This window comes from Aythya fuligula, chromosome 3, assembly GCF_009819795.1.
Source record: "Aythya fuligula isolate bAytFul2 chromosome 3, bAytFul2.pri, whole genome shotgun sequence".
NCBI classification, from domain to species: domain Eukaryota; kingdom Metazoa; phylum Chordata; class Aves; order Anseriformes; family Anatidae; genus Aythya; species Aythya fuligula.
Genome location: NC_045561.1, coordinates 55,180,682 through 55,202,394, shown reverse-complemented (window position 1 = coordinate 55,202,394; position 21,713 = coordinate 55,180,682). Strand labels below are relative to the sequence as shown.

General features: G+C 39.2%; 1 protein-coding gene across 2 annotated transcripts in view; it reads right to left on the bottom strand.

Moving 5' to 3' along the window:
* TULP4 (TUB like protein 4) overlaps nucleotides 1-21,713 on the bottom strand; it is a 147,016-nt gene that overhangs the window by 4,885 nt on the left and 120,418 nt on the right. For both annotated transcript variants that reach the window (XM_032184291.1, XM_032184292.1), the window contains exons 7-13: nucleotides 21,023-21,189; nucleotides 10,557-10,781; nucleotides 8,682-8,916; nucleotides 8,046-8,190; nucleotides 6,448-6,592; nucleotides 5,107-5,200; nucleotides 4,057-4,200 (exon numbers count right to left, since the gene is read on the bottom strand). In XM_032184291.1, the coding sequence (XP_032040182.1) occupies nucleotides 4,057-4,200; nucleotides 5,107-5,200; nucleotides 6,448-6,592; nucleotides 8,046-8,190; nucleotides 8,682-8,916; nucleotides 10,557-10,781; nucleotides 21,023-21,189 (1,155 nt within the window). The remainder of the gene's footprint in view (nucleotides 1-4,056; nucleotides 4,201-5,106; nucleotides 5,201-6,447; nucleotides 6,593-8,045; nucleotides 8,191-8,681; nucleotides 8,917-10,556; nucleotides 10,782-21,022; nucleotides 21,190-21,713) is intronic.

Sequence of the window (21,713 nt, the reverse complement as noted above, 5' to 3'; positions counted from 1 at the left end):
GCAACAAAGACACATCCAGTCAACTGACGGGCTCCTTGCATGTGGAGAGGCTGCTCACATCCCGCTCATCCCTGCCAGCCTTTGCTGAGCACAGCACTTAGGCAAGCACAAGGACAGCAGGCACCAAACCTGGGAATGTTCCAGAAATGCCTCACGCGCCGTTTGGTTTTCTCCAGCACTTTGTGGAAGGCATGTGGGAGGCTAAAAAATGCAGCACTCAAAAATTTCACGGCAGTGTTTACACAAAATTCAGCAACTGAGGAGAATTGTTTTTAAAGCTAGTGAGAAGAAAACCATGGCATGTCTCTTGCACCTTGTCGTTCTGCTTTACCTTTGACTGCTTGAACAGCCTGCTTATCTGTTGTACTTGCTTAAGCGCTCTGCTGTTTAGATGGGCTGCTATCAGCTTCTGAAATCAGACATTAGCTGGAGCAATTAAGCGAGCCTATCTTCACTGACTATCTTCACTATCTTCACTGACTCTCATTGCACAAGAGCTGTTGATCAGCTTTAAGTTAACTTCTAGCAGTGGTGTTTCAGAGCCTTCCTTCAGCCTGCACTGATCCCCATGGACTTTCCCAGAGCAATGAGTGTACCTGATGGGTCCACCCTACCACTCACTCATCATCCAGTTGTAACTACCATAATCAAAGGAATAAAAGGTTTTCTGAATCACGACTCACATTACTTTTCAGGCAAGTTTTTTGACAGTAAATACATTAACACACAATAGAAAAGAACATCCACTCACAGCCCCCCCGGCTGCTGCCCTTTTTTCTTTGGCCTTCATACTAGGATCACCCAAGGTGCCTCCCTGACTTTCTCTAGGGCTGATGCTACATGACGGTGGGGCACAAAGCAGTCCCCACCTGCCCAGGCTGACACTCTCTAGTGCCAGTCAGGCTAGAGACCAAGCTTTAAGCAGAGGATACAGTGATGCTCCTCAAGCCTACTCTCTGATCTGATGGCAATTAGCAGCTTTGACTTAGGTGTTTGATGAATATTGTCTTTAAAAAAAAAGTGAAGGAAAATAAGAAAGTGGAAAACTTGCACTAAAAGCACTGTATAAATTGTTAGTAAAATGTTCCCAAATTCAATGAGCTTAGGCAAACTGGAGAATACAGACACCAGCTGGCGAAAGGGAAGTATTATTATCCCTTGAGTACAGTGAATGACAAAGCAACACAATAAAAGAAGGAAAATGAAACAGAGGGAGGAATATGATGGAATGAAATACAGACAAAACACATAGAAGTTATTGAAAGCAAGTTCTTGTGGAAAAGATGTGAGGAAATAGAGGGAATCCAGAAAGATTCAAGAAGTAATTATTATAGTCAGGGCACTTTCAGCTTCAGTATTTGGTTTGGCTGCAATCATAAATGTGAAAAGAAGCAGACGACTATATGAAAAGTTTCCCATACATGGTGGTGAACAAGTGAGAGTGCGGCAAGAAGCAGTTCTGACAATTTTAAGCACAAAGCATGGACTTTGCTCCAACAGTTCACAATTCCTTCTGCAAAAAGGGGTGAGACTGATTCCAATAGGAGCTACCACTGAAAAGCTGGAGAGCAACAGGGAAATGAGAAAGTTGGAAGCAAGTACAGGTGCAGGAGTCAAAATAAGAACTAATATAATAATGAGTGAGAAGACAAAGTTATATATAAACAAAAAAGAACCTAAGAATGTTGCAGAGTCCTTATTAGTTTTCCTGTATTTAAAAAAAAAAAAAAAAAAAAAAAAGGAAAATTATAAGTGAGTTGTATCCATGATCACATGTGTCTGGAAATTCTGTGAAGACTTCTGATCTGCAAGATGCAATCAGGCAAGGTATCCATTAGGCAGAACTCCTCCAGCCACTGCCCAGTTCCTCATTAATTTCTAATTAAAAGTCTAGTCACCTACCCATACTCTATAATTACATTTTCAATAGCATTAGGTTCTTATCAACATCAGTCACCCCAGCCAAAGATAGTAGGTGTACAGATGTTGGTGGCTATGCTGGCTAGCTTTTACGGTAGCTCTGCTTATTCCTTTAGAAGAAGGCTGACAGCTAAACTCCACGGACCCTGAGGCAGTGTGATTCTGTGCCTGGCTGGCAGGCCATGCACTCATCCCAATGCCTGTAGGTTAGCAATTTATCCTCCAGAGCATGAATTTTAATTGTTAGCTTGGCTTGAGCAATCCCGAACGTCGCTGTCATGGGAATTAAGTGCCTATCCAAATAACACCTCATTTATGATGGTGTTGCATAATATCCCAATGTGTTTAAATCCAATGTTTTCTCATTTCTCCAATGGTTTTTAATTGATTTGTTTGCATAATTTGCAAGTTAAATCAATTCGCTGTCCGTTTGCCTTGCCAAGTCTTTACTGACTACATTAAAAAGTACCTGTCCCAAGAGTACTTCACTAATAAATTCCACTGCCCAAGAGCAGCTTTCTACTATTATTGTTCTTGTTGTGGTTTACTTGTTTTAAATCTGTTATGTAATCATCATCTACACTGCAATATATTTTCCTGTTAGTATAAGGTACTTTCTTTCGTTATATACGTGCTTTAAGAAAGGATATCTCCAAAAGGTTTTAAAATTTAAGTAGTCAAGTCAGAAATGAATGTTCAGAAGAAACTTCAAAGAAAAAAGTGGCCAGAAGAGAAAGATTCTTATAGAGGACTGGGTAATGTGACTCTTTTATTACCTTTCTCAAAGAGCTCGAACAAAACTCTATCAGTTTTCCCCATATTTCTGTGGTGTTTACAAACTTTTGATTCACAATACTGTTTCGGCTCTTTAAATAATATAAAAAGAAATGATATTGCAGATCCAATTTTCATGAAGGGACAAAAAAAACTTCTTTTTTTTTTTCTTATTCAATTTTTCTATTATGTCCTGTATGCTTGAATCAGGTTTCATACTAGAAAATGTTATTACTTTTTTTTCAGATTTTTCTGAAGAAACTATTTCTTTCTTCAAATCCTACAGGTTCATATCAGGTAGACATAAATTAAACAAGCCAAGCCTCAAATCATGAGGGAATGGGCTTCCTTTTAAGCACATGAATATTTCTTTAAAAATTCAGAGAAATACTCTGATCCTTGGATTAGTCACAAGCTGGAATGCTTTCAGCAGTCAAAATGATAGTCCAAAATAATGTGAGAATTTCTATTTACTTCATTAGCTTCTATCTCAAGCTTGTAAGTCCTTTGCAGTGCTCACACATCTTCCCCCTTAAAGAATGCTGGCTGTCCATGAAGGCCACTCCATAGTTCCAAAAAACTGTGACATGAGAAACAGGAATCCCTCATCGATGTGAGAATCCTGAAATTGTATTAATTTAACTTTTTGGCAATTATGTATTCATCTTATTTGCATGGTTTTTTTTGTTTGGTGGTTTGTTTTGTTTTATTGGAGAAGGTCTTCAGTACTTCTAGTCCACACTCTTATCACCCCACACATATCTGTCACACCCATATCACCTGCAACCAAGCCTTGCCTGCACTACTTGAATGTTCTGCTACCTTCCACCTCAGAGAAATTAGAAATTCCTTCCTGATCCCCCATCGATTATACAATACACTATTTTAGCCTCTCTGTAAGACTCAATACTGATAAAAATCCAAATGGGCTTTTAACACATCTCAAAATGTGGCTGGGTAAGTCAGGAACCTCCCCAGGCTCCGGTCAGCAGATGGTGCTTTGATGCCATCAGGTCACAAGAACAACCCTTCTGGGCTTCTGACACAACATAATTCTGGCCTACAAAGATGGGAAATGCAAGGCTTCAGTCTACAGAGAATTCTTAGTGAGCTAAACAGAAGATGATTAATGTTACAATGAACTTGAAACTTAGTAGCTCTATGTGGATTATACTTTCCGTGTATTTTTAAAAAAAACCATGTCCGTAATACATATTAGCCTTGTTCTAATTCTATTCTACAGGACTCCATCAGAGTAAGAGATTTTGATTTGTGTATTTACCAGAGGGAGCTAGTGACACAAATGATCTGTCCTCCAGCTAGCTTAACCCATAATTTGTAAGATCTCCAGTTCCTCCTTACCCGGTAAATCATCTTCATCTTCACTGAAAACATTTGGATTAAAGACAGGCAGGTTAATGTAGTCCATTGAAATCTTTCGCACTTCTGGGAGATATATTGTCATCTGCCTGGGCTGAAGATGCAGCAAACTGGTTTTATATATTACTGGAGACAAAGTATAACAAGAAATAAAAAAAAAAAAAGAAATCTGTCACACAAAGACCATCTAAAGCTAAGAGAGAGAATTAATTCAAAGCAGATAGAAGAGTTATGACTATTTTTATATTATTTATTTTTGAACAACTGCATGTATGGGCCACTCATAACCAAATCACCATGTGATGTTATTTTTGCATAAACAGTATAAAAAGGGTTGTTTCTTTCAGCTATTTCTCCTTAAACAGAAGCAGTCTCTCTTTAGTTAAATAAGCTGTGGAAATAATAAATTACTTCATCCTGTATTTGCATCTATATTTAGGAAAGAAAAATATTTCTTCCATTCTGCTTTTGGAACTCTTGACCACAGGATTCTACAGACTTATATGAACTCGGGGAAAATGGGAAATGTCTCAGAAAGGAAATCTGCTGAGGGTTACCACAGAATGATAGAACCATAGAACAGCTTAGGTTGGAAGGGACCCTGAAGACCACCTAGTCCCAAGCCCCTGCTATAGGCTGGGATGTCACCCACTAGATCAAGTTGCCCAGGTCCCTGTCCAACCTGGTCCTGAACACCTCCAGGGATGGGGCATCCACAACCTCTCTGGGCAACCTGTGCCAGTGCCTCACCACCCTCTGAGTGAAGAATTTCCTCCTGTTAAGGTCTGAACTTTACTATTAATTAATCTGTTCATTACAGCTAAGACTTCTAACATCTTCATCTTGTTATCGTATTTATAGATTTGAATCTCTTTTAGCTACAGTAAAATTTGTAAAATATAATTCCTACTGTCCACAGAAAATAGCTTTGTTAAAGAAGATTTCTGATCACCTGAAATGAATCCGACAGCATAAATTTGTTATTTGTTAGAAACATTGATATGCAAAAAAATCAAAAGAATTTACTTTTACCTGCACCAAGGTTCGTTGGTAGGAAAGCAGCCAAACCCACAATTTTAAATTTGGTTCCCCAGATGTTAGACGTGACCTGAGCAAGGTAGTTGTGCTGCAAAAAAAACAACAAACAAAACATCTTTTTCACCTGATAAAATCTGCATGAAGTTCTAATAAAAACCTGCAGAGCAGTAAAGCTATTGCAAGTGATAATACAACTGCAGCTTCTTTTATTTTATTGGAATAGCCTAAAGTGTCTTTGTAGCAACTATTATACCCAGTCATTAAGAAGCCTCATTTTGATATCTGAACATCATCAGAAATTATGCCAACAATCATATAGGCTACTTAAAGCTGTTGAAGTGCAGAAGAACATGATAGCTGCTTAGTGAGAATAAGACTGTTTTCAGATGCTTGCTTCTCCCACACAATAAAGGTCCATCTATTTTGTATTTCAGAAAGAAATGCTGCCTGCCCTTTGGTTCTATGCTTAAAAATCACTTTACAGCACAATAAATAAGACAGAAATGAATTCATAATGAGCTTCCAAAGCAGTTTCCCAAACCACTGCTTCTGTGGTAATCAAATTACAGCTACAAAAGATTAATAAATTTGAAAGTCCAAGAGTTATGCCATCAGAATCAAGAACGGGATTTACGCCTTTGCTTTCCTGTGCTATTCAAAGGACTTTTGGTTTTATCTACCACTGCTATGCAACTGACCAAGAACGTTTTAGAATGAAGGAAAAAGTGAAATGACAGAATGGAAAAAAAGCAACTGAAACAATAGAAAATAAAATTAAAAGAATTCAGATTGGTATTAATGAAATGAGTAACCCAGACAGTTTTACAGGCTGCTAAGTTTCATTTACCCACAGAACGTGAACAACACAAAGAACACAAAATGCCAATTTCTTGCCTTCCTTCCAATTAAAGCTGTTCCAAGCAATTATGAAACAGAGAACATTTGGCCCTGTAGAGCAATCATTTCCCTGTCTCTGCAGAATCCTAGCAAAGCAGAGAACTACGGTGGCATTAGGACAGCTCTGCAAAAGCTGAGTAAGAAACGCTTTCACATATACTTTCAAACAGCCAACAACATCAACTAGAATAAAATCTCTCACATGGATTCACATTGGCAGAAGTAATTGGAGAAAGACTTATCAAACAATGCTTGATACTCCATTGGTACTTTAGACCATCAACATTGACTTAGAAAATAGGATTCTACAGGTGTTCCATCTAGCAGCTGCAATTAAATGAAACTATTCTACTGGTGATCACTGGATCTCTATCACAGCTTGCCGCCTCTGGAAAGCACTGCATTTGGGCTCAGGTCTGGTAACAATGCACACAATACCTGAGTAATGTCTTCTAAAGGAAACTCTCTTCGGGTTAGGCTTGGTGAACCAATAGAAGGTTTCCTTATCGGTAACCTTGGTGATCTTGATATCTCCTGCGCAGCTCGTGACATCTTTGGAGATTTGCGAGCTTCTATATTGATTCTGCATATAAAGCAATAATTAGAATCATCAACTGGCATGTAAAAAAAATCCAAGTCTTGGAATATAAAGATGGTAATGAAGATAACTGGTATGGTGTTCTCTAGGTGATGAATGAAGACTGCATAGTCTACAGGATGGAGAGTTATGGTTCAAATTTTGAAGATATAAAAAGCCCAACACATTTGCAGTAACTCAGATCGGATGCCTTCAGATTCATTTAACGAAGCTTACAGCAGTTTTACCAGACGCAATATATCCTCCACTAATCCATAAAGAGGTGTAAAAGGCTGAATTATTTCAGCTCTGCAGACTTTGAGCAAAGCCTCAAGAAATGGCAACATGATGCTTGAGCTGGCAGATCTCTGCAATAGCACAGCAAACCAAGGCTCCACAAACTTCATCAGTGCTCTCACTCTAAGCCAAAAGTTACTCCTAGCCCATGTTATACAAAGGGAGCCATGAATAAGGGGATCATGCAACCGAAAAAGATCACTGGTGGCAAAAATAAAGAACAGAAGTTATATTTGAAAAATCTGCTCTTAGAAAACCAAGACAACAATATTCTTCTTTTCCCTGAACTATTTCTGTTTTAGGTGCAGGAATTGGTGGCTCTTCTGTCAAGGACTACTGAAATAAAATTCAGGTATTTTACACATTACAGTCACATATAAAGGGATGCATTTCCTTTGCCTCAGTCTAGGACAGTCTCATACTATAAAGCCTTTGGAAAAGCTGCAGCTAGAAGGCGTCAGTGCCACAATCCCGCAACACGAAGCTGGCAGACAGACATCAGTGCCTATGAGAACCATCATGGTTATCAGTGAGGCTGTGCAGGTGGGGGATTCTATCTACACACATAATAAATATGAAGAGCTGGCAGGAAAGCAACCAGACCAAAAAATAGCTTAGAAATTTGTTTTGCATATTGTTACAGAGCCTTGTCAACCCAATGTTTAGGAGAAAGTTTGCTGAGTCTTCCTTGCAAGGTTGCCATATCAGCAGTGCCACCTAGGCCAGGATCAGTTGTGTGGATTTTTGAACTTGAAAATATCCCTAAGGGGGATTCTAAGCACAGAGTGCATAAAAAAAAAAAGGACTATCTAAAGGAGGAAATATTCCATGGGGGCAAGAGTTCACATACAGCAAAGGCAGTGGTTGGAGAGTTCATAAAGCTTTTCCTTGAGATTGCTGGGGAAGAGTGGTGCCTATTGTTTCCCATTATTTTCTGCCCCACAGCTTTCCCCAAAGACCACCTCAACACCAGTCTCTGAAATCACTGCAGAACTGCACACTGCAGAGGACCCCACTGCTCCTCAAAGGAGTTTGCTTTTAACATTCTGAGGTGTTAAGACACTTTTTAAAGAAATGAAAAAAAAAAGAAAAAGAAAACGAAAAGGAAGAAAACTTGGCAAAAAAAAAAAAAAAGATGATGAAATATCCAAGCAATGATTACCTGGGGAGTTTGGGTGATTTGCTAGCTCGACTGATTTTGGGAGACTTTTTTGCTGCCCAGTCATCACTCAGTTCGATATCACTGGAGTCAGAGCAGTTGCAGCTGTCAATCACAGTGGAAATCAAGCTGTTTCCATAGATTTCATCTATCAAGACAGGCCCCAGAAAATATAAGTGCTGCTTCAGAAAACTGGTATCAATTACAACTATCAGTCATCAGAAGCATAAATCTGATCCACAGGCAGCAGACAAGATAAAACTATACAGACATAATTAACTGTTCTTCACCTTGCCTTGTATAAAGTCCAAGTTTCCAATGGTCTGAACTCAAGTGCACATGATTCAGAGGGGTGAATCGCATTCAAATGACTTCAAAATTAAGACTAAAGAATATTTTCTGCTAATTAGCAATCTATTCTTCTCTATTCAAAATACAAGAAGTTCTCTTTTGTAAAACAGAAGACTATATGCTATAATTTGAGAAGCTTGAGCTTGAACTTTTTCCCATCAAAAAAAAAAAATCAGATGCTAACTTCCATATTGCATATATAGATTTTTTTTTTAACTCCTGAGATTTTAATATCTAAAGTCTGTCTTTCTAAATAATTTTTTATACAGAGCTACAATTCACTTTTACCTGCTTTTCCATCTGTTTTAGGATCCATGATGACAAACTCCGGCCGCAACTTGCTGATACGACGTCCTTTGAGGATGGGCACCAGTCCCCCAAGATATTCTAAGTACAGAGTATAACATGGACCACCAACCTCTGGGTCATCTTCTGTCCGCTTCATCGTGCAGTGAAGCCGTTCATTGCCAGCTGTTGGGTAGCTGACAAAATCTCTCATATTGTTTGGGTCTGGGATAGGAGGCTTAATTAAATGAAGGAAGGAAAGAGAAAGTTTTCTATAGGTTATTGCCTTTTTTTTGGTCTGTGGCTACTTAATCCTGACATGACTAACTGAATTTGAATCCACTTCTAACTTGGCAGCTCCAGATTAGTACAGATTACGGCGTGAGTTATGCAAGACCCACATGCAAGACAGAGGTGCTGTATACTATTTAGTTAGGTTAAAAGCAGCTCAAAACTACAAAACTAAAACTAATTTCATCAAAGAGGAAGGTAGGACTTTTTGTTGGAGAACTGCATTAGACAACAAACTTGTATCAAAGTCCCAGCTCTATTGCAAACTTCTGTTTTAACTTGGGTAATGTGTTCAAGTCAAAGTCAGAGTATCTTGCCTCCTGCCGTCCCCTCATGTGAACTTAGCCACTCATGTTCCCATTCCTAGTTAGTACTGGTGCATGCTATGCCACTATGCTATGATGCTGTCAGCTCTGGAAAAAAAAACTTGTACCTCTTCCATCATCCCATTCATTTCCATGCACACAACCCATATTTGATGAGGGCCTTTTTGCATTCTGTGTTGAGAAATGTGAGCCCAAAGCTCAAGGTGGGTTACTTTGCCCCGCTTGCCGGTAGGCTGTATTAATCCATGAAGAGCTCAGTCCTAAAGCAACTAGACTGCTTTTGTCCAAGACAATACAGCCTCTACGACACAAATACTAGTAATGTGTGCTCCTTTACCACTATTCTACTTAATGCTCTGTATCGTTGGAGATCAAGGAGTCATGGTTACAGTAAGGTATTTATTCTTCTTTGACAAGTGGAATGTTTCACAGTTGCATAAATTGCCCTGATTAGCAGTACACAAATGGAACTGTGTTGAATCATTGTATTATAGGCATAATTTGGTCTCATTTAAGCTTGGCCAACTCCACAGATTTCAAATTGGTTATTCTAGATCTATATTGTTTTAACAAGGACCTGAAACTCAAATAAAATGCTGTAATACGTACACAAAAATACATAACACAAAAATACATATTTGAATGTAGGCCATTTACTAGCTAATGCTCTGGTTTACAGGCTGTGATAAAGAGTTTTGAAATCCTGAGATGTGCCTGAGGGCAAAAATACGAAAAAATGGGGTTGAGCAGATGGCTCTGCAAACAGCTCTGCTAATGTACAGGAAAAGGCATAATATCTGCTTCATTTTCCCATAGCACTGCTGGAGCAGTAAGGTTAGCAGAACTCATTGTCAGTAGAGATACTTGGGCAGCCACAGGTCTTAAGGACTCATGTAACATGCAGGGAGGCAACAGTTTTGCGACTGTGAATCTCTCCTAAACTGTGACATGATACTATCATTGGCATGAGCTTCTTTGGTAGTCTGCACGAGTCAACAGCATATTGTACCCTTGGGAAAGGCCATCCACAAGGTTTAGCACAGATCTGGGTGTGAGCCCTCTTTTCAGATTTTAGTAGGCACCACACTGATCACTGATCCATGATGTCATTGAAGAGGAGAGAAATTACCCTTAATCAAGCTTTTTTATCATAATTATGTGGAGCCAGGATTTTATCCTTTGTCACTTAGGAGCAGCATGGGGGAAGAAAATCAAGCAACCCATTCCTCTTCCACACATACACATGCTTCTTTCCTTTCACCTTGATTGTTGGTATGAAGGCAGTGGTGAGGTACGAGCAGAGCCGAGGGGGCAGGGTCAGCTTGCTGATATCCTTGTCATCCCGCAGACAGCTAGCGATGGTCTGCTGGCACAGGAGCTGCAGACTGGAGACCCTGTGCTCTACTCTGACAACGTATAACGCCGGTCCAGAAGCCATCAGCAGGCGTGAATCCCTGTGACCCCAGCAGATCGAGATGATGGGACGCTGCATGAAGAGGAAAGGAAGAGGGCATAACTTGAAAATATCATTTACTTGCACCCGAACAATTGTGCAGCAAGTGTTCATACAAGTTCAGAACCGAACATGTTCCCTTTCATCTTCCAGAAACTTAAACATGCACATTATTGTCCACATAAGTGAGAAAAAACATGAACATCTGAAATTATTGATAACAGTGGTTGATACTTATACCGTGCTTTTTACTCACAGGACTTAAAGTGCTTCACACAAGGAATTGTCTATCAATTTCATCACGCAGATGGGGAAAAGGAGGCACTATGGGGACATGTGACTTAAAAGTCACGCAGAGTTAAAAAGCAGGATCCTTTTGAGGCCCCATCCAGATTGTTTTTTCAGTCATCTCATCAATCTTCATCCACTGGTAATGGCTCATAGTTTACAAATTGAATTCAAACTGCGTGCCCAGAGACAATCAGTAGACTAGTGAACAAAATCCAAATGGTTTGCTTGTGTTGCACTGAGTCTTCTGCCACACAATGTCTTTTCTGAACCATTCCCAGAGGAAGTGAATTGTAAAAGACCACCATGGGCAAAATGAAGAATGGCCTTTTTGTGTCCTGCTTGTCCACACTGAAAAATGTCAAAGTCCATGGCATTAAGCACAGAAATAGAGGTGACTGGGACAAAGTGTCAGAACTCAGAGCCATATACCAAAAATCAGCTCAACCCCCAACTTTGCACATCATTCTCTGCTGAAGGAATACGAAGAGTTTACATGATAATAGTGAGTTGTGTGCAAATTTAGAACCACTAAACAGGATTTCATTGCAGGTCTCAAGTAACAGCCTCACTAAAAACTGAACAGACTGGATAATCTAATGAACACCAGCTCTTAAGAGATATGGGAACTTGTTTTCAGCAGGGGGGTTGGGCTCGATGATCCCAGAGGTCCCTTCCAACCCTTACAATTGTGTGATTCTGTGTGATTGCGTAACATGAGCAAACTTGTGCTTCGGGGTGCAAGACAATCCTCATGAGTAGAGCTGTCCCACAAACATCTCTGAGCTCTTTCCCAGACAGCTACTTGTGCTCATAAGAAGTTTTCTAAACTATCATGCTAAAAACCATCTTCTTCACGCACAGCACTGGTGTGTTGTGACCTCTTATAGCACTACCACTATTATTTTTGCCCTTCAAGAGGGTTAGCTGCAGCCACATGTCATCTCCTGCCTTCTGTGTTGCAAAACTCTTTACTTGCATATATACACATATCCTATGGAGTCTCAATCCCACAGCTACTCTCTCTCTCTCTCTTTCTATATATATATATAGTATAATATATATATAGTGAGAGGAAGAAACACTCACTCCATGAAGAATACTGTCCAGAGGGCTGTAACCGGTGAACTGCAAAAGGTTTACTCCTTCCTGTGAAGGGCTCCCTTCTTTTCACAACCCTTGACATCCAGAAATTTAAGTGAATATATTCTTTAGCTAATTATGAACTGTATTTACTGAAAGGTCAGGGTCTCTTTGGAATATCATAATGCGGCAAACAAGAATTAACTACGTAGAAGATAAAAGTCAAGGCACCATCAATAGTAACCTTTATCTACTCCTCTCCAGTAATATGGTACCCAGATACACGGTTTGGATTAGCCAAAAATTTACTAATTTAGTTTGGAGTTAGAAGTTACTAATCTAGTTAGAAGTTACTAATCTAGTTTACAAATTTAAATTGCTTAAAGATGAGAAATAAGCACAAGACTTTTTTTTTTTTTTTCCTGTGAATGCTATAAACCAAAATGCAGTTGCACAGAATGACATTGATGCCTATCATCAAGATTAAGGACTGGATGACAACTTTTTCAGAAAAAAATATCTTCCCTGCTATGTCATCTTATCCTAGATTTAAATTTCAAAGTAAATATTGGTTTTAAAGTGGGAGGAATAAAGAGCTTCAGAGACAACGCCACGAACGGTTCTATGGGGGCAGAAACCTTCAGGCTGACTGATATGCAAATGGAAAGCAACAACATGTGAACATTGTGATTTTCACAGTAATTGCCAAAGGCATTTTGTAGTGGAGAACTTCAAAAGAATTGAGAAATCCTTCATGTACCATCAATAATTATTACATAGCTTGTCATAACCATTATTTGTGGGACAGAGCCTCGGATTTGATGAGTGATCACATAAAATGTCCCTACCGATGGGTATTTTCATTATTTGAGAGCGTGCTCAACCCTCCTACTGCTTGGCAGTAATGAGACAGTTCATGTTGCTTGCAAAACAAATATGATTGGAAAGGCACTGACAAAAGTTAGGTACCTGCCACTTATAGTGTACAACAGCCTGAGGAAGGCACTAGGAGACAGGCCCTGATTTCCTCAAGGACTGACTTCCAGCACGGGCAGAACTATCTGCCTGTTAGTTAGTGCTATCTGATAGTTAGGAACTATCTGATGGTTACTGTGGGAACCAAACCACATCCCTCTGGTCACACTGGATCAAGCAAAGCTTACCTATAAATGAGGTGAGGGAACAAACAAATGTGTGACTTAGCACAAAAACGTTTATTGCTTACATAGAGTTTAATGCCAGAAGAGATTATGAAGTCTAATATCCCAGCTATCATGAACCAATACACCATACCAACAGGCCTACCATGAAGTCTAGCATTTCAGCTACTATAACATAATATAATACACCAAGATAGCCCTCTTCTCATCCAGTTATATGAAGCAAATGAAACCACGTCTCTCAGGTTAATGCAGCATGCAGGGAAGAGCAGAGATGCAGACATTATCAGTGCAAAAACCTGTGCAATCTTAAACGTACTCCCAAGGAAAATTTTTTTTCAGTATCTTTGAAATGCTGCGTGGGACCTTTGGCAATAAAGCACTGTGGAGCTGAGGAACAGTTAGAAAGCCAGAAGCCAAAAGACATTGTCTCACTGTATGATTTCATCTCAATTTCCCAATAGGCAACCATAACTCACCCATCTTCTGACTTTTGAACACATGACTGCATTATTAGGCATTTTTTATGTATGTGCATGCATTTTTATGTGAACAATATGTGCATGAGTGGGTGCATGTTTAAATAAACACACGCACAGAGAATCATAGAATGGCCTGGACTGGAAGGGACCTTACAGATCATGTAGTTTCAACCCCCATGCCATGGGCAGGGACATTTCCACCAGACCAGGTTGCCCAAAGCCCCATCCAGCCTGGCCTTGAGCACCTCCAGGGATGGGGCATCCACAGCTTCTCTGGGCAGCCTGTGCTAGTGCCTCACCACCCTATGAGTGAAGAATTTCCTCCTAATATCTAATCTAAATCTCCTCTCTTTTAGTTTAAAACTGCTCCCCCTTCTCCTATAATTAACTGTCCATGTAAAAAATCCCTCCACATCTTTTTTTATAAACCCCATTTAAGTACTGAAAGGCCACAGTGAGGTCTTCTTGGAGCCTTCTCTTCTTCAGGCTGAACATCCCCAGCTCTCTCAGCCTTTCTGCACAGGAGAGCTGCTCCAGCACTCTGATTGTCTTTGTAGCCCTCCTCTGGGTCTGCTCCAACAGCCCCACATCTTTCTGGTGCTGGGGGCCCCAGACTTGGATGCAGCACACCAGCACCAGGGCAGAGTAGAGGGGGACAATCCCTTCCCTCCACCTGCTGCCCAACCCTCTGTTGATGCAGCCCAGGATATGGTTGCCCTTCTGGGCTGCAAGCACACACTGCTGGGTCATGCCGAGCTTTCTGTCCACCAGAACCCCCAAGTCCTTCTCAGCAGGGCTGCTCTCAGTGAGTTCTTCTCCCAGTCTGTCCTCATGTTTGGGATTGCCCCGACCCAAGTGCAGCACCTTGCACTTGGACTTGCTGAACCTCATTAGGTTTATGTATGCCCACTTATTTAGCTTGCCCAGGTCCCTTTGGATGGTATCCATTCCTTCTGGTGTCATCTGCAAACCTGCTGAGGGTGCACCCAATCCCACTTTATGTGTGATAGATAAAAATATTAAACAGATAAAGATATAATACCTACAAGGGAAGAACTGTTTGTAAATCATGACATTTCCACTCTCCCATTTACATATTTAGTCTGCCCACATTCCTCACCTTTTAACCTTTATATACTCAGTCTCATCAAGTGGTGCTTGTAAAATACTGGTTTGCCTTTGCGTACTGATTCCCCAGGCAGGCCTTGCCTTCTTTTTCTATGGCATGGTCAGTGCCCCAGTACTCCTCAAGACTAATATCCAGCAGCACTTCATTTTCAGGGAAGATCTAGGACTTATGATGAGGTTCAGAGAAAATTAGCTCATGATTAAAGGCCTGGGGAAATAAAAGATCACCCAAATGCCAGATCTGACCTGACCTTTAAATGTACTGCTCCAATAATATTTCTCAATAACTAGGCTTCCCACTCTTTCCCTTGAAGGACATGGATATGAATCAATTACTACTGCAAATCAGTTATTAGCTGGCTTCAGCTAATAACTCCAAACTATGCAGAAGAAAAGCAATTGATCTGCCATGTCTGAAGCAAAAGTATTGTTCCTTATAAAGCATGCATTTATTTCCATTATTTCCAGTGGGTTTAAAAGTCAGATACGTCTACTCAATGCCATTCATCTGTCTCTCTTACAGGAGGAAACACAATTTATCTACTTGCCATCACTTGTATACAGTTCAGTCAAAGACAACACTGTTCAAGCTATTCCTTGCTTCATTCCTTCAGCTCAGAAATCCTGAGCTATGTGGCTCGTCTGATGCTTGCACTGGTTCCTTGACTACTAGAACTGGAAGTCCCACTGGTAATGAGATAAACAAAAACAGTATTCCAAGGCAGAAAGTCCAGCAGAGACTGGGATGTTTCTCAGGAGAAATGGTATCTACTGAATGGTACATACAAGTAAAAACCCTAATGGACACTGTCTGCTTTCTCTCACTGTACCTTGCTGTTGTGGAGATGCATGCTTTGCCTTTCTCCCTGCTTTTTTTCAGAGATACCAGAAGGTGCAACGGCTACAGTGCCCACCAGGCTCTTCTGAATTTTGTGTGCACATCTCTGCACTGCTGTAGAGTTCAAGGATAATTGTTGGAAAGTAATTTAGTATTTTCGTTCTTCTGTTACCCTTATTTACAGTGGGAATAATATTAACTAGCAAGAGAACTGATGGTGATAAAAGCAATAAAGGCTATGACATGCTCAGAAATTACACTGCTATGGCCTTACATGATTTTTCATGCAGCAAACTCAGCAAACTCTTATTTGATTTGCAGGTGTTTCTTGTATCCTGTTTCTACAGTGAGTTTTGGTGTTGTTGTTTAGATTTCAATGTAACTATGAGATTCCATCCTAGCAGAATGAAGCTGTTCCTAACCAAGTATAGAAAGGCTGTATTTTGCAGTCCTGATCATGACCCATTCGTGTAGCAGTCAGAAATACTCTTATGGCCTATACAGAAAACATGAAGGTCTTTATTGATATCCCAAAGAATTGTTATGCTGGTTAGTTCTAAGCTGATGCTTTTGTTTTTCATCCTGAAACTCTTTTATTTCTGTAAATAAACTCTTTGAAACTTTGGTGTCATCCAACGACAACTAAATAGGATTAACTTCAGGCAATAGAAAATGAAAGACAATGTTAATTCAGAAGCAACAACCCTGAACACTGTATGTGAAATAGATGAAGACAAAGTAAGCAAGGTCAGCTCAGCTGGGTAACATAAAAGGCAGCCTCTTCTCTCAAAGTCCTTTTGATCTGAATTTAACCTAAAATTGCACCTTCCTTCTCAGGCCTTAGTAAAATGGATTTTACACAATTATCAGGTTTCTGCAGAAGCACACTGTCTTAAATCTAACTGTTCAGATGCCAGGACATTTCCAGCACAGGAGCAGTCCATGAAATGTCATGAGGGCTCCTGCTGACTGCAGCATGGTTAGAGCAAGTGGGTCTTCTCGAAGACTACCCAGACCTTCTCCCATAAAGATTTAGCCTTTGGTACAAAACTCTGGATTAGGGTTTAAAAGTACTACACTGAGAAAAATGTGACGACAGTTTTTCTGCATCATATCTTTTTGCCTGTACACCTGCTGATTCTGGAACTTGCTGAGCTCACCTCATTCTTATCTTTCTTCTTCTTTGCACTTTAGGTCTAATCTGTTCATACAGCAGTTACACAGCAGTATAAAATCATAAGCTAATGTAAATTTACTCTAGGATTATAAATGCATAGATGAGATCAGTATCAGGGTTTCTAAATCCACCATCTTCTTCCCCTGGTCCTCTTTGGGACACGCAAGAAAGAAAAATCATAAAAAAACAGAGAAGGAAGCTGAAATATAAGCAAAAAATGTGAATCATCAAACAGAATAACTTCACATGTTTGGTGAAGTCAGTAGATAGCTGAATTTTAAGTGGTCCTGCAGGAGACTCCTGAGTTTGAAGTCCAAATAGGAAGACATGAAGTAGTTGTATCCACTGAGAAGTGAATTTTGTGACAGCGGGTATGGTTCATTGATATAATAAATAACCCTGTTTGCACATCAGATGAGAAATTCTCAAGTGACAGAACTCGATTGCGGCATTTCCAGGAAACAATTTTAGCAAGACTGACACAGTGTTGAATGAGGCCTATTACTATTATTCCCATCCCTGATTATTGCCAGGAAAAAGTTATGAGGATTTAACAAATAGCATAAACATTCTTCAAAAAAAAAATAAAGGAAAAAAAAAAATTACAACCAGCAGGGCAGCCTGCAGTTTTAATAACAGTTTTAAATGCTGGGAAAGAAGGACCATGAAAAAAACTGTCAGATAAAACAACTGGGCACATTTTTAGTTCATCAGGTTGATGTTTCTACACACAGGGGTGAGAACAGTAAGTACTAAGATTTACAGAAATTGATAGTATATTTTGAATAGTTATCCGCTGATCAACAACCTTTAAGATATGCTCATTGAATAAGATAAATAATCAGTATTGACTCTTGGGAGTCACAACATGGACCTGTTTTTGATATAATTGCTTCTGGTAATATAAAAGTCTGGTGTGACTTTCTGAAGGGACTTCAGGAATTTCTTCATCATTCTTTCACAGTTCAAAGCAGTTTGACTCCGTGTAGCAGAAGTTCTTCATTTGCCCAGATTTTAGCAGTGCTTTTTCAGTTAATTGCACTATATTCTGCAAATACATTTTTTTCAGAATGTCAGGGCTGAAGCCCCAGTGCAGAGAACAAGAGACAGTTACAATATGCTAGCTCTATCATTCTGTTTATGAATATTATTTTTCAGTGTTCATTTGGATACTTCTAAACAAGTGCAATTTCCCTTCCTAGGGTTTTATAGTCAGCAAACTGGGTTTATGAACCGTAAAATCCTACACTGAAGGTGCTTAAGAGAGTTCATCAAATGATATGGAGGATGTCAAAAACATATTAAAGCTGGAGGAGAAGGTGGCATATAAAACACCTTTAAGGGAACCATGACAACAGTCATTGTCGGGATCAGTAAACTGCAGTACCCTAATCTATTCCACATTGGGGTTTGCAGTGACTTTATGCTACATAACATTCCAGCCAAGTTGCATATAAATCACACATCAGCTTTAGATTGACTTTTGCTATAAACAATTCAATAACATTTCTTGTTTCCTGCAACACCCTACCAAGATATACAGGATAGGCAAACAGCAGAAACAGAGATAGCTGAGTATATTTTACTGATAAAAATTTCAGACATCTGCTTTATCAAAGGACTGGGACAGAGTACCACATAGTTTTGCACCAGTAATCCCCTATGTTCTACGTTTGTTGTTGCTTTACTTTCTTTGACCTTTATATTCAGAACAATGCTCATTTGGAATAAATGTGCTTTTCCAGTCACACATTTGCTTGCTTCAGAAGAAACAGTTCAAATAGAAGAGTCTGAGATGTGGAAATTCTTTTCTTCCATTTGTTTTCAATAACCAGTGATGAGTTTTATGAAATCCCATTACGAGGCTGACTGCCATATTATAGAAAACTAATGAATTTACTTTGATGAATTTGTCATCAGACATATCACTGGGACCACTGACTCACTGTCATCTTTGCGTATACATCTTTGGAACAGAGGTACAGAATAAGGGCAGTTATTAGCAATATTTTTGCAACAGCAGTCTTTATCTGGTTCTGTTAGTAGACTGAACACTTTGCAATGTTTTAGCATATCTATTATTTAGGTGGTAATATTGTTAGACCAGCATTCAAATACATAGTAGCATAAAGTCCACACGAGCAGATACAGGTGTCTTTCTGAAAGACCCCCTCACTTCCTCCGGCAGCTCAGTAAATACGAATTTAAGTGCACTAAATAAAGAGAATAAACATTGACTAACAACATGAGAGGAATGGCTTTAATTTTGGGCAGGTTTATGCACACAGTTTTAAAATTAACATAAATATGTGAGTTTGATTGTTATTTTTAGCCTGTTTTCCTAAGGAAATGAGAGTCCGTGATTGTGATATTAATTGGTGGTTTCCATCTCCCTATCTTTCACTTCCATCCTTGTTTAGTAACCTCTGAAGCTGTAGGCTGTCATCAGAAGTCGAGAAAGAGAGGGAAATCTCCATGATAATAAAATACTGCTAAAATTTCAGTGAAAATTGTCAGCTGGAAAAGCAGAGGAGCTCTGGTTAATTATTTTCACTATGAGACATACTGCATTGTGGCGCAGTTACCTGTTCTGTATGACCTGTCAGTTTGTCCTATGAGTACTCATTTAATGGCAGAATAATTACCTCTCACACCAGCCACAATATGTGCTTATAAATAGAATGGAAAGGAGAAGAGCTGAAAAATATGAAATGAAGGGATGTTGGAAGAACTAGCGGAAATGAAAGCACTGAAGCAAAAGAGAATTTGAGGTTATTGGGAATACACTGGGGGAGAGAGCAGTAAGAGATGAGCCTGTACAGATGTACATCTTAAAGCAACCTGTCCCCATCCGTTCCACTGCTCAACCATCAGCTTGATTTCACAGCTCAACACTGAAGTGTTATACCAGTTCAACAGCTAACATGGACATACTGTATCCTAGAACTAAAGTAACAGAATACAGCTTGTTTTTAACCTGGCCTGGGAATGAGCTGCACTGGTATAAATATGTTTTCTCCAGAAGTGATCCACTGAGAATAGGGCTGTGCTACTTTGCTTAAAGGGCTACATTTACAACAATAAAACTGTGTGCATGGGTAAGTCTTTTAGATACCTAAACCAGCATTAGGTATCTCCGCACATATTCAGGTTAGCTTTAGACAACATTATTTTATTTTATACACTATGGAACTAAAGAATTCTATCTAAATTAGAGCACTAGTACTAATAAGCACAGATTAATGCTAAATGTAAGTAAACACAAAAGCTCAGCAGCTGGTTTACTGTGTCATCCTTTTGTATCCATCTCAGATCACGGTACTGAAAAGGAAACAGTAATAGATGGTAGCATCATTAATCATAATTAAGTAAATATATCTAACATTTTTGCCACTTCTGGATTTCAAAGTTATTATAAATTATATTTCACAAGTAACAGTCAGGAAAAAAAAAAAAAAAAAGAAATAAACTGTAGAATGATGTTCAGCTGTGTTCTGAAATATCAGTGGAAACTTATGAAGCATGTTGTGCTCCTGAGCAACACACGTGTTGACATTTGTTTGTTAAGTAACATGACCAAGGTTACAGTGAAAATCTGTACAGTAAGTGGGAGACAAGACTGCCTAATTCATCCTTCTCCATCTGATGCCATAACAGGTAAAATATTGCATCAGATCAACTGATTATACATTAGAAAATTATAGCACTAACAAAGAGAGAATAACCTTGTGGTACTGATACTGGATTTGGAATATTTTAGTCCAGTTCTTGGCACTGCTACAGCATTAAGCAAGGTATCTAGATTTTTGTCCTCGCCCATTTACCTATGAAATAACTGAATTTCCCTTTTCTATCTTGTCCACTCATTGCCCGATGGTTTTAGGAAACAATGTTTCTTATTTCATATCGCACAATACCTAGCCTTAGAATCAGATGTACTCTTGAATATCTACTGTAATACAAATGATTATTTACAGTGTTTTTATATATATATTGTATTTATCAATTCACTAAGGACATTTTGCAATCCTTTTCATATTGCAGGTCTACACCTAAAAGCCAATGTGGAAAAATCAAGTCAGCAAAGCATTAAGAACTGACTTAAAAATACCTCCTACCTGCACAGGTGTCTCCAGAGTGTAGATATGTTCCCCGCGCACATTGTAGAACTTGACAAGTGCGCTTTTCAACAGGGAGCCATTGCTAAGTTCAACAAGCTGACACTGCTTCTCCATCCCTGCTACTGCAAGTAGGTCTCCTTGCGTACACCACTGGACCACCACATCTGAAAGAGCAAAGATAATTTGCAGTAACCAATTATTAGAATCAATAGGAACAGTGTTTCCAGAGGCACAACAGTGATTTGAGAATCTAAATCATACTCTCAGAGGTTACTTAAAAACCTACATATTTTCATCAGAATAGTAGCAAATATAATGTATATGCAATTCTGAGAATGCCTCTTCCTTTTTATTTTGTGGATTGCAAAAAAAGTGTAAAAACCCACTAACTTCTCTATCTCTATAGTGAGTATAGAATGTAAATTAGCTGTTGTTCCTAAATATGTTAAGTACAAGAATTTATTTGTGATGTTAAAACTGGTGTGGAAGATATAATGTGTACAACCTTGGGCTAAATAAGTGAAATCAATTTAATGCCCAGATAAATAACCTCAGTGACTAAGGGAGCAGCAAAAACTATTTGTGTGGAGAGGCCTACAGTGCTAAAAAGCAGCATATGTGGCAATGCTTCATACCCCCACTCTTTGTGAATTTAACTTTTAATATAACCCAAGATTTGTAACATCAA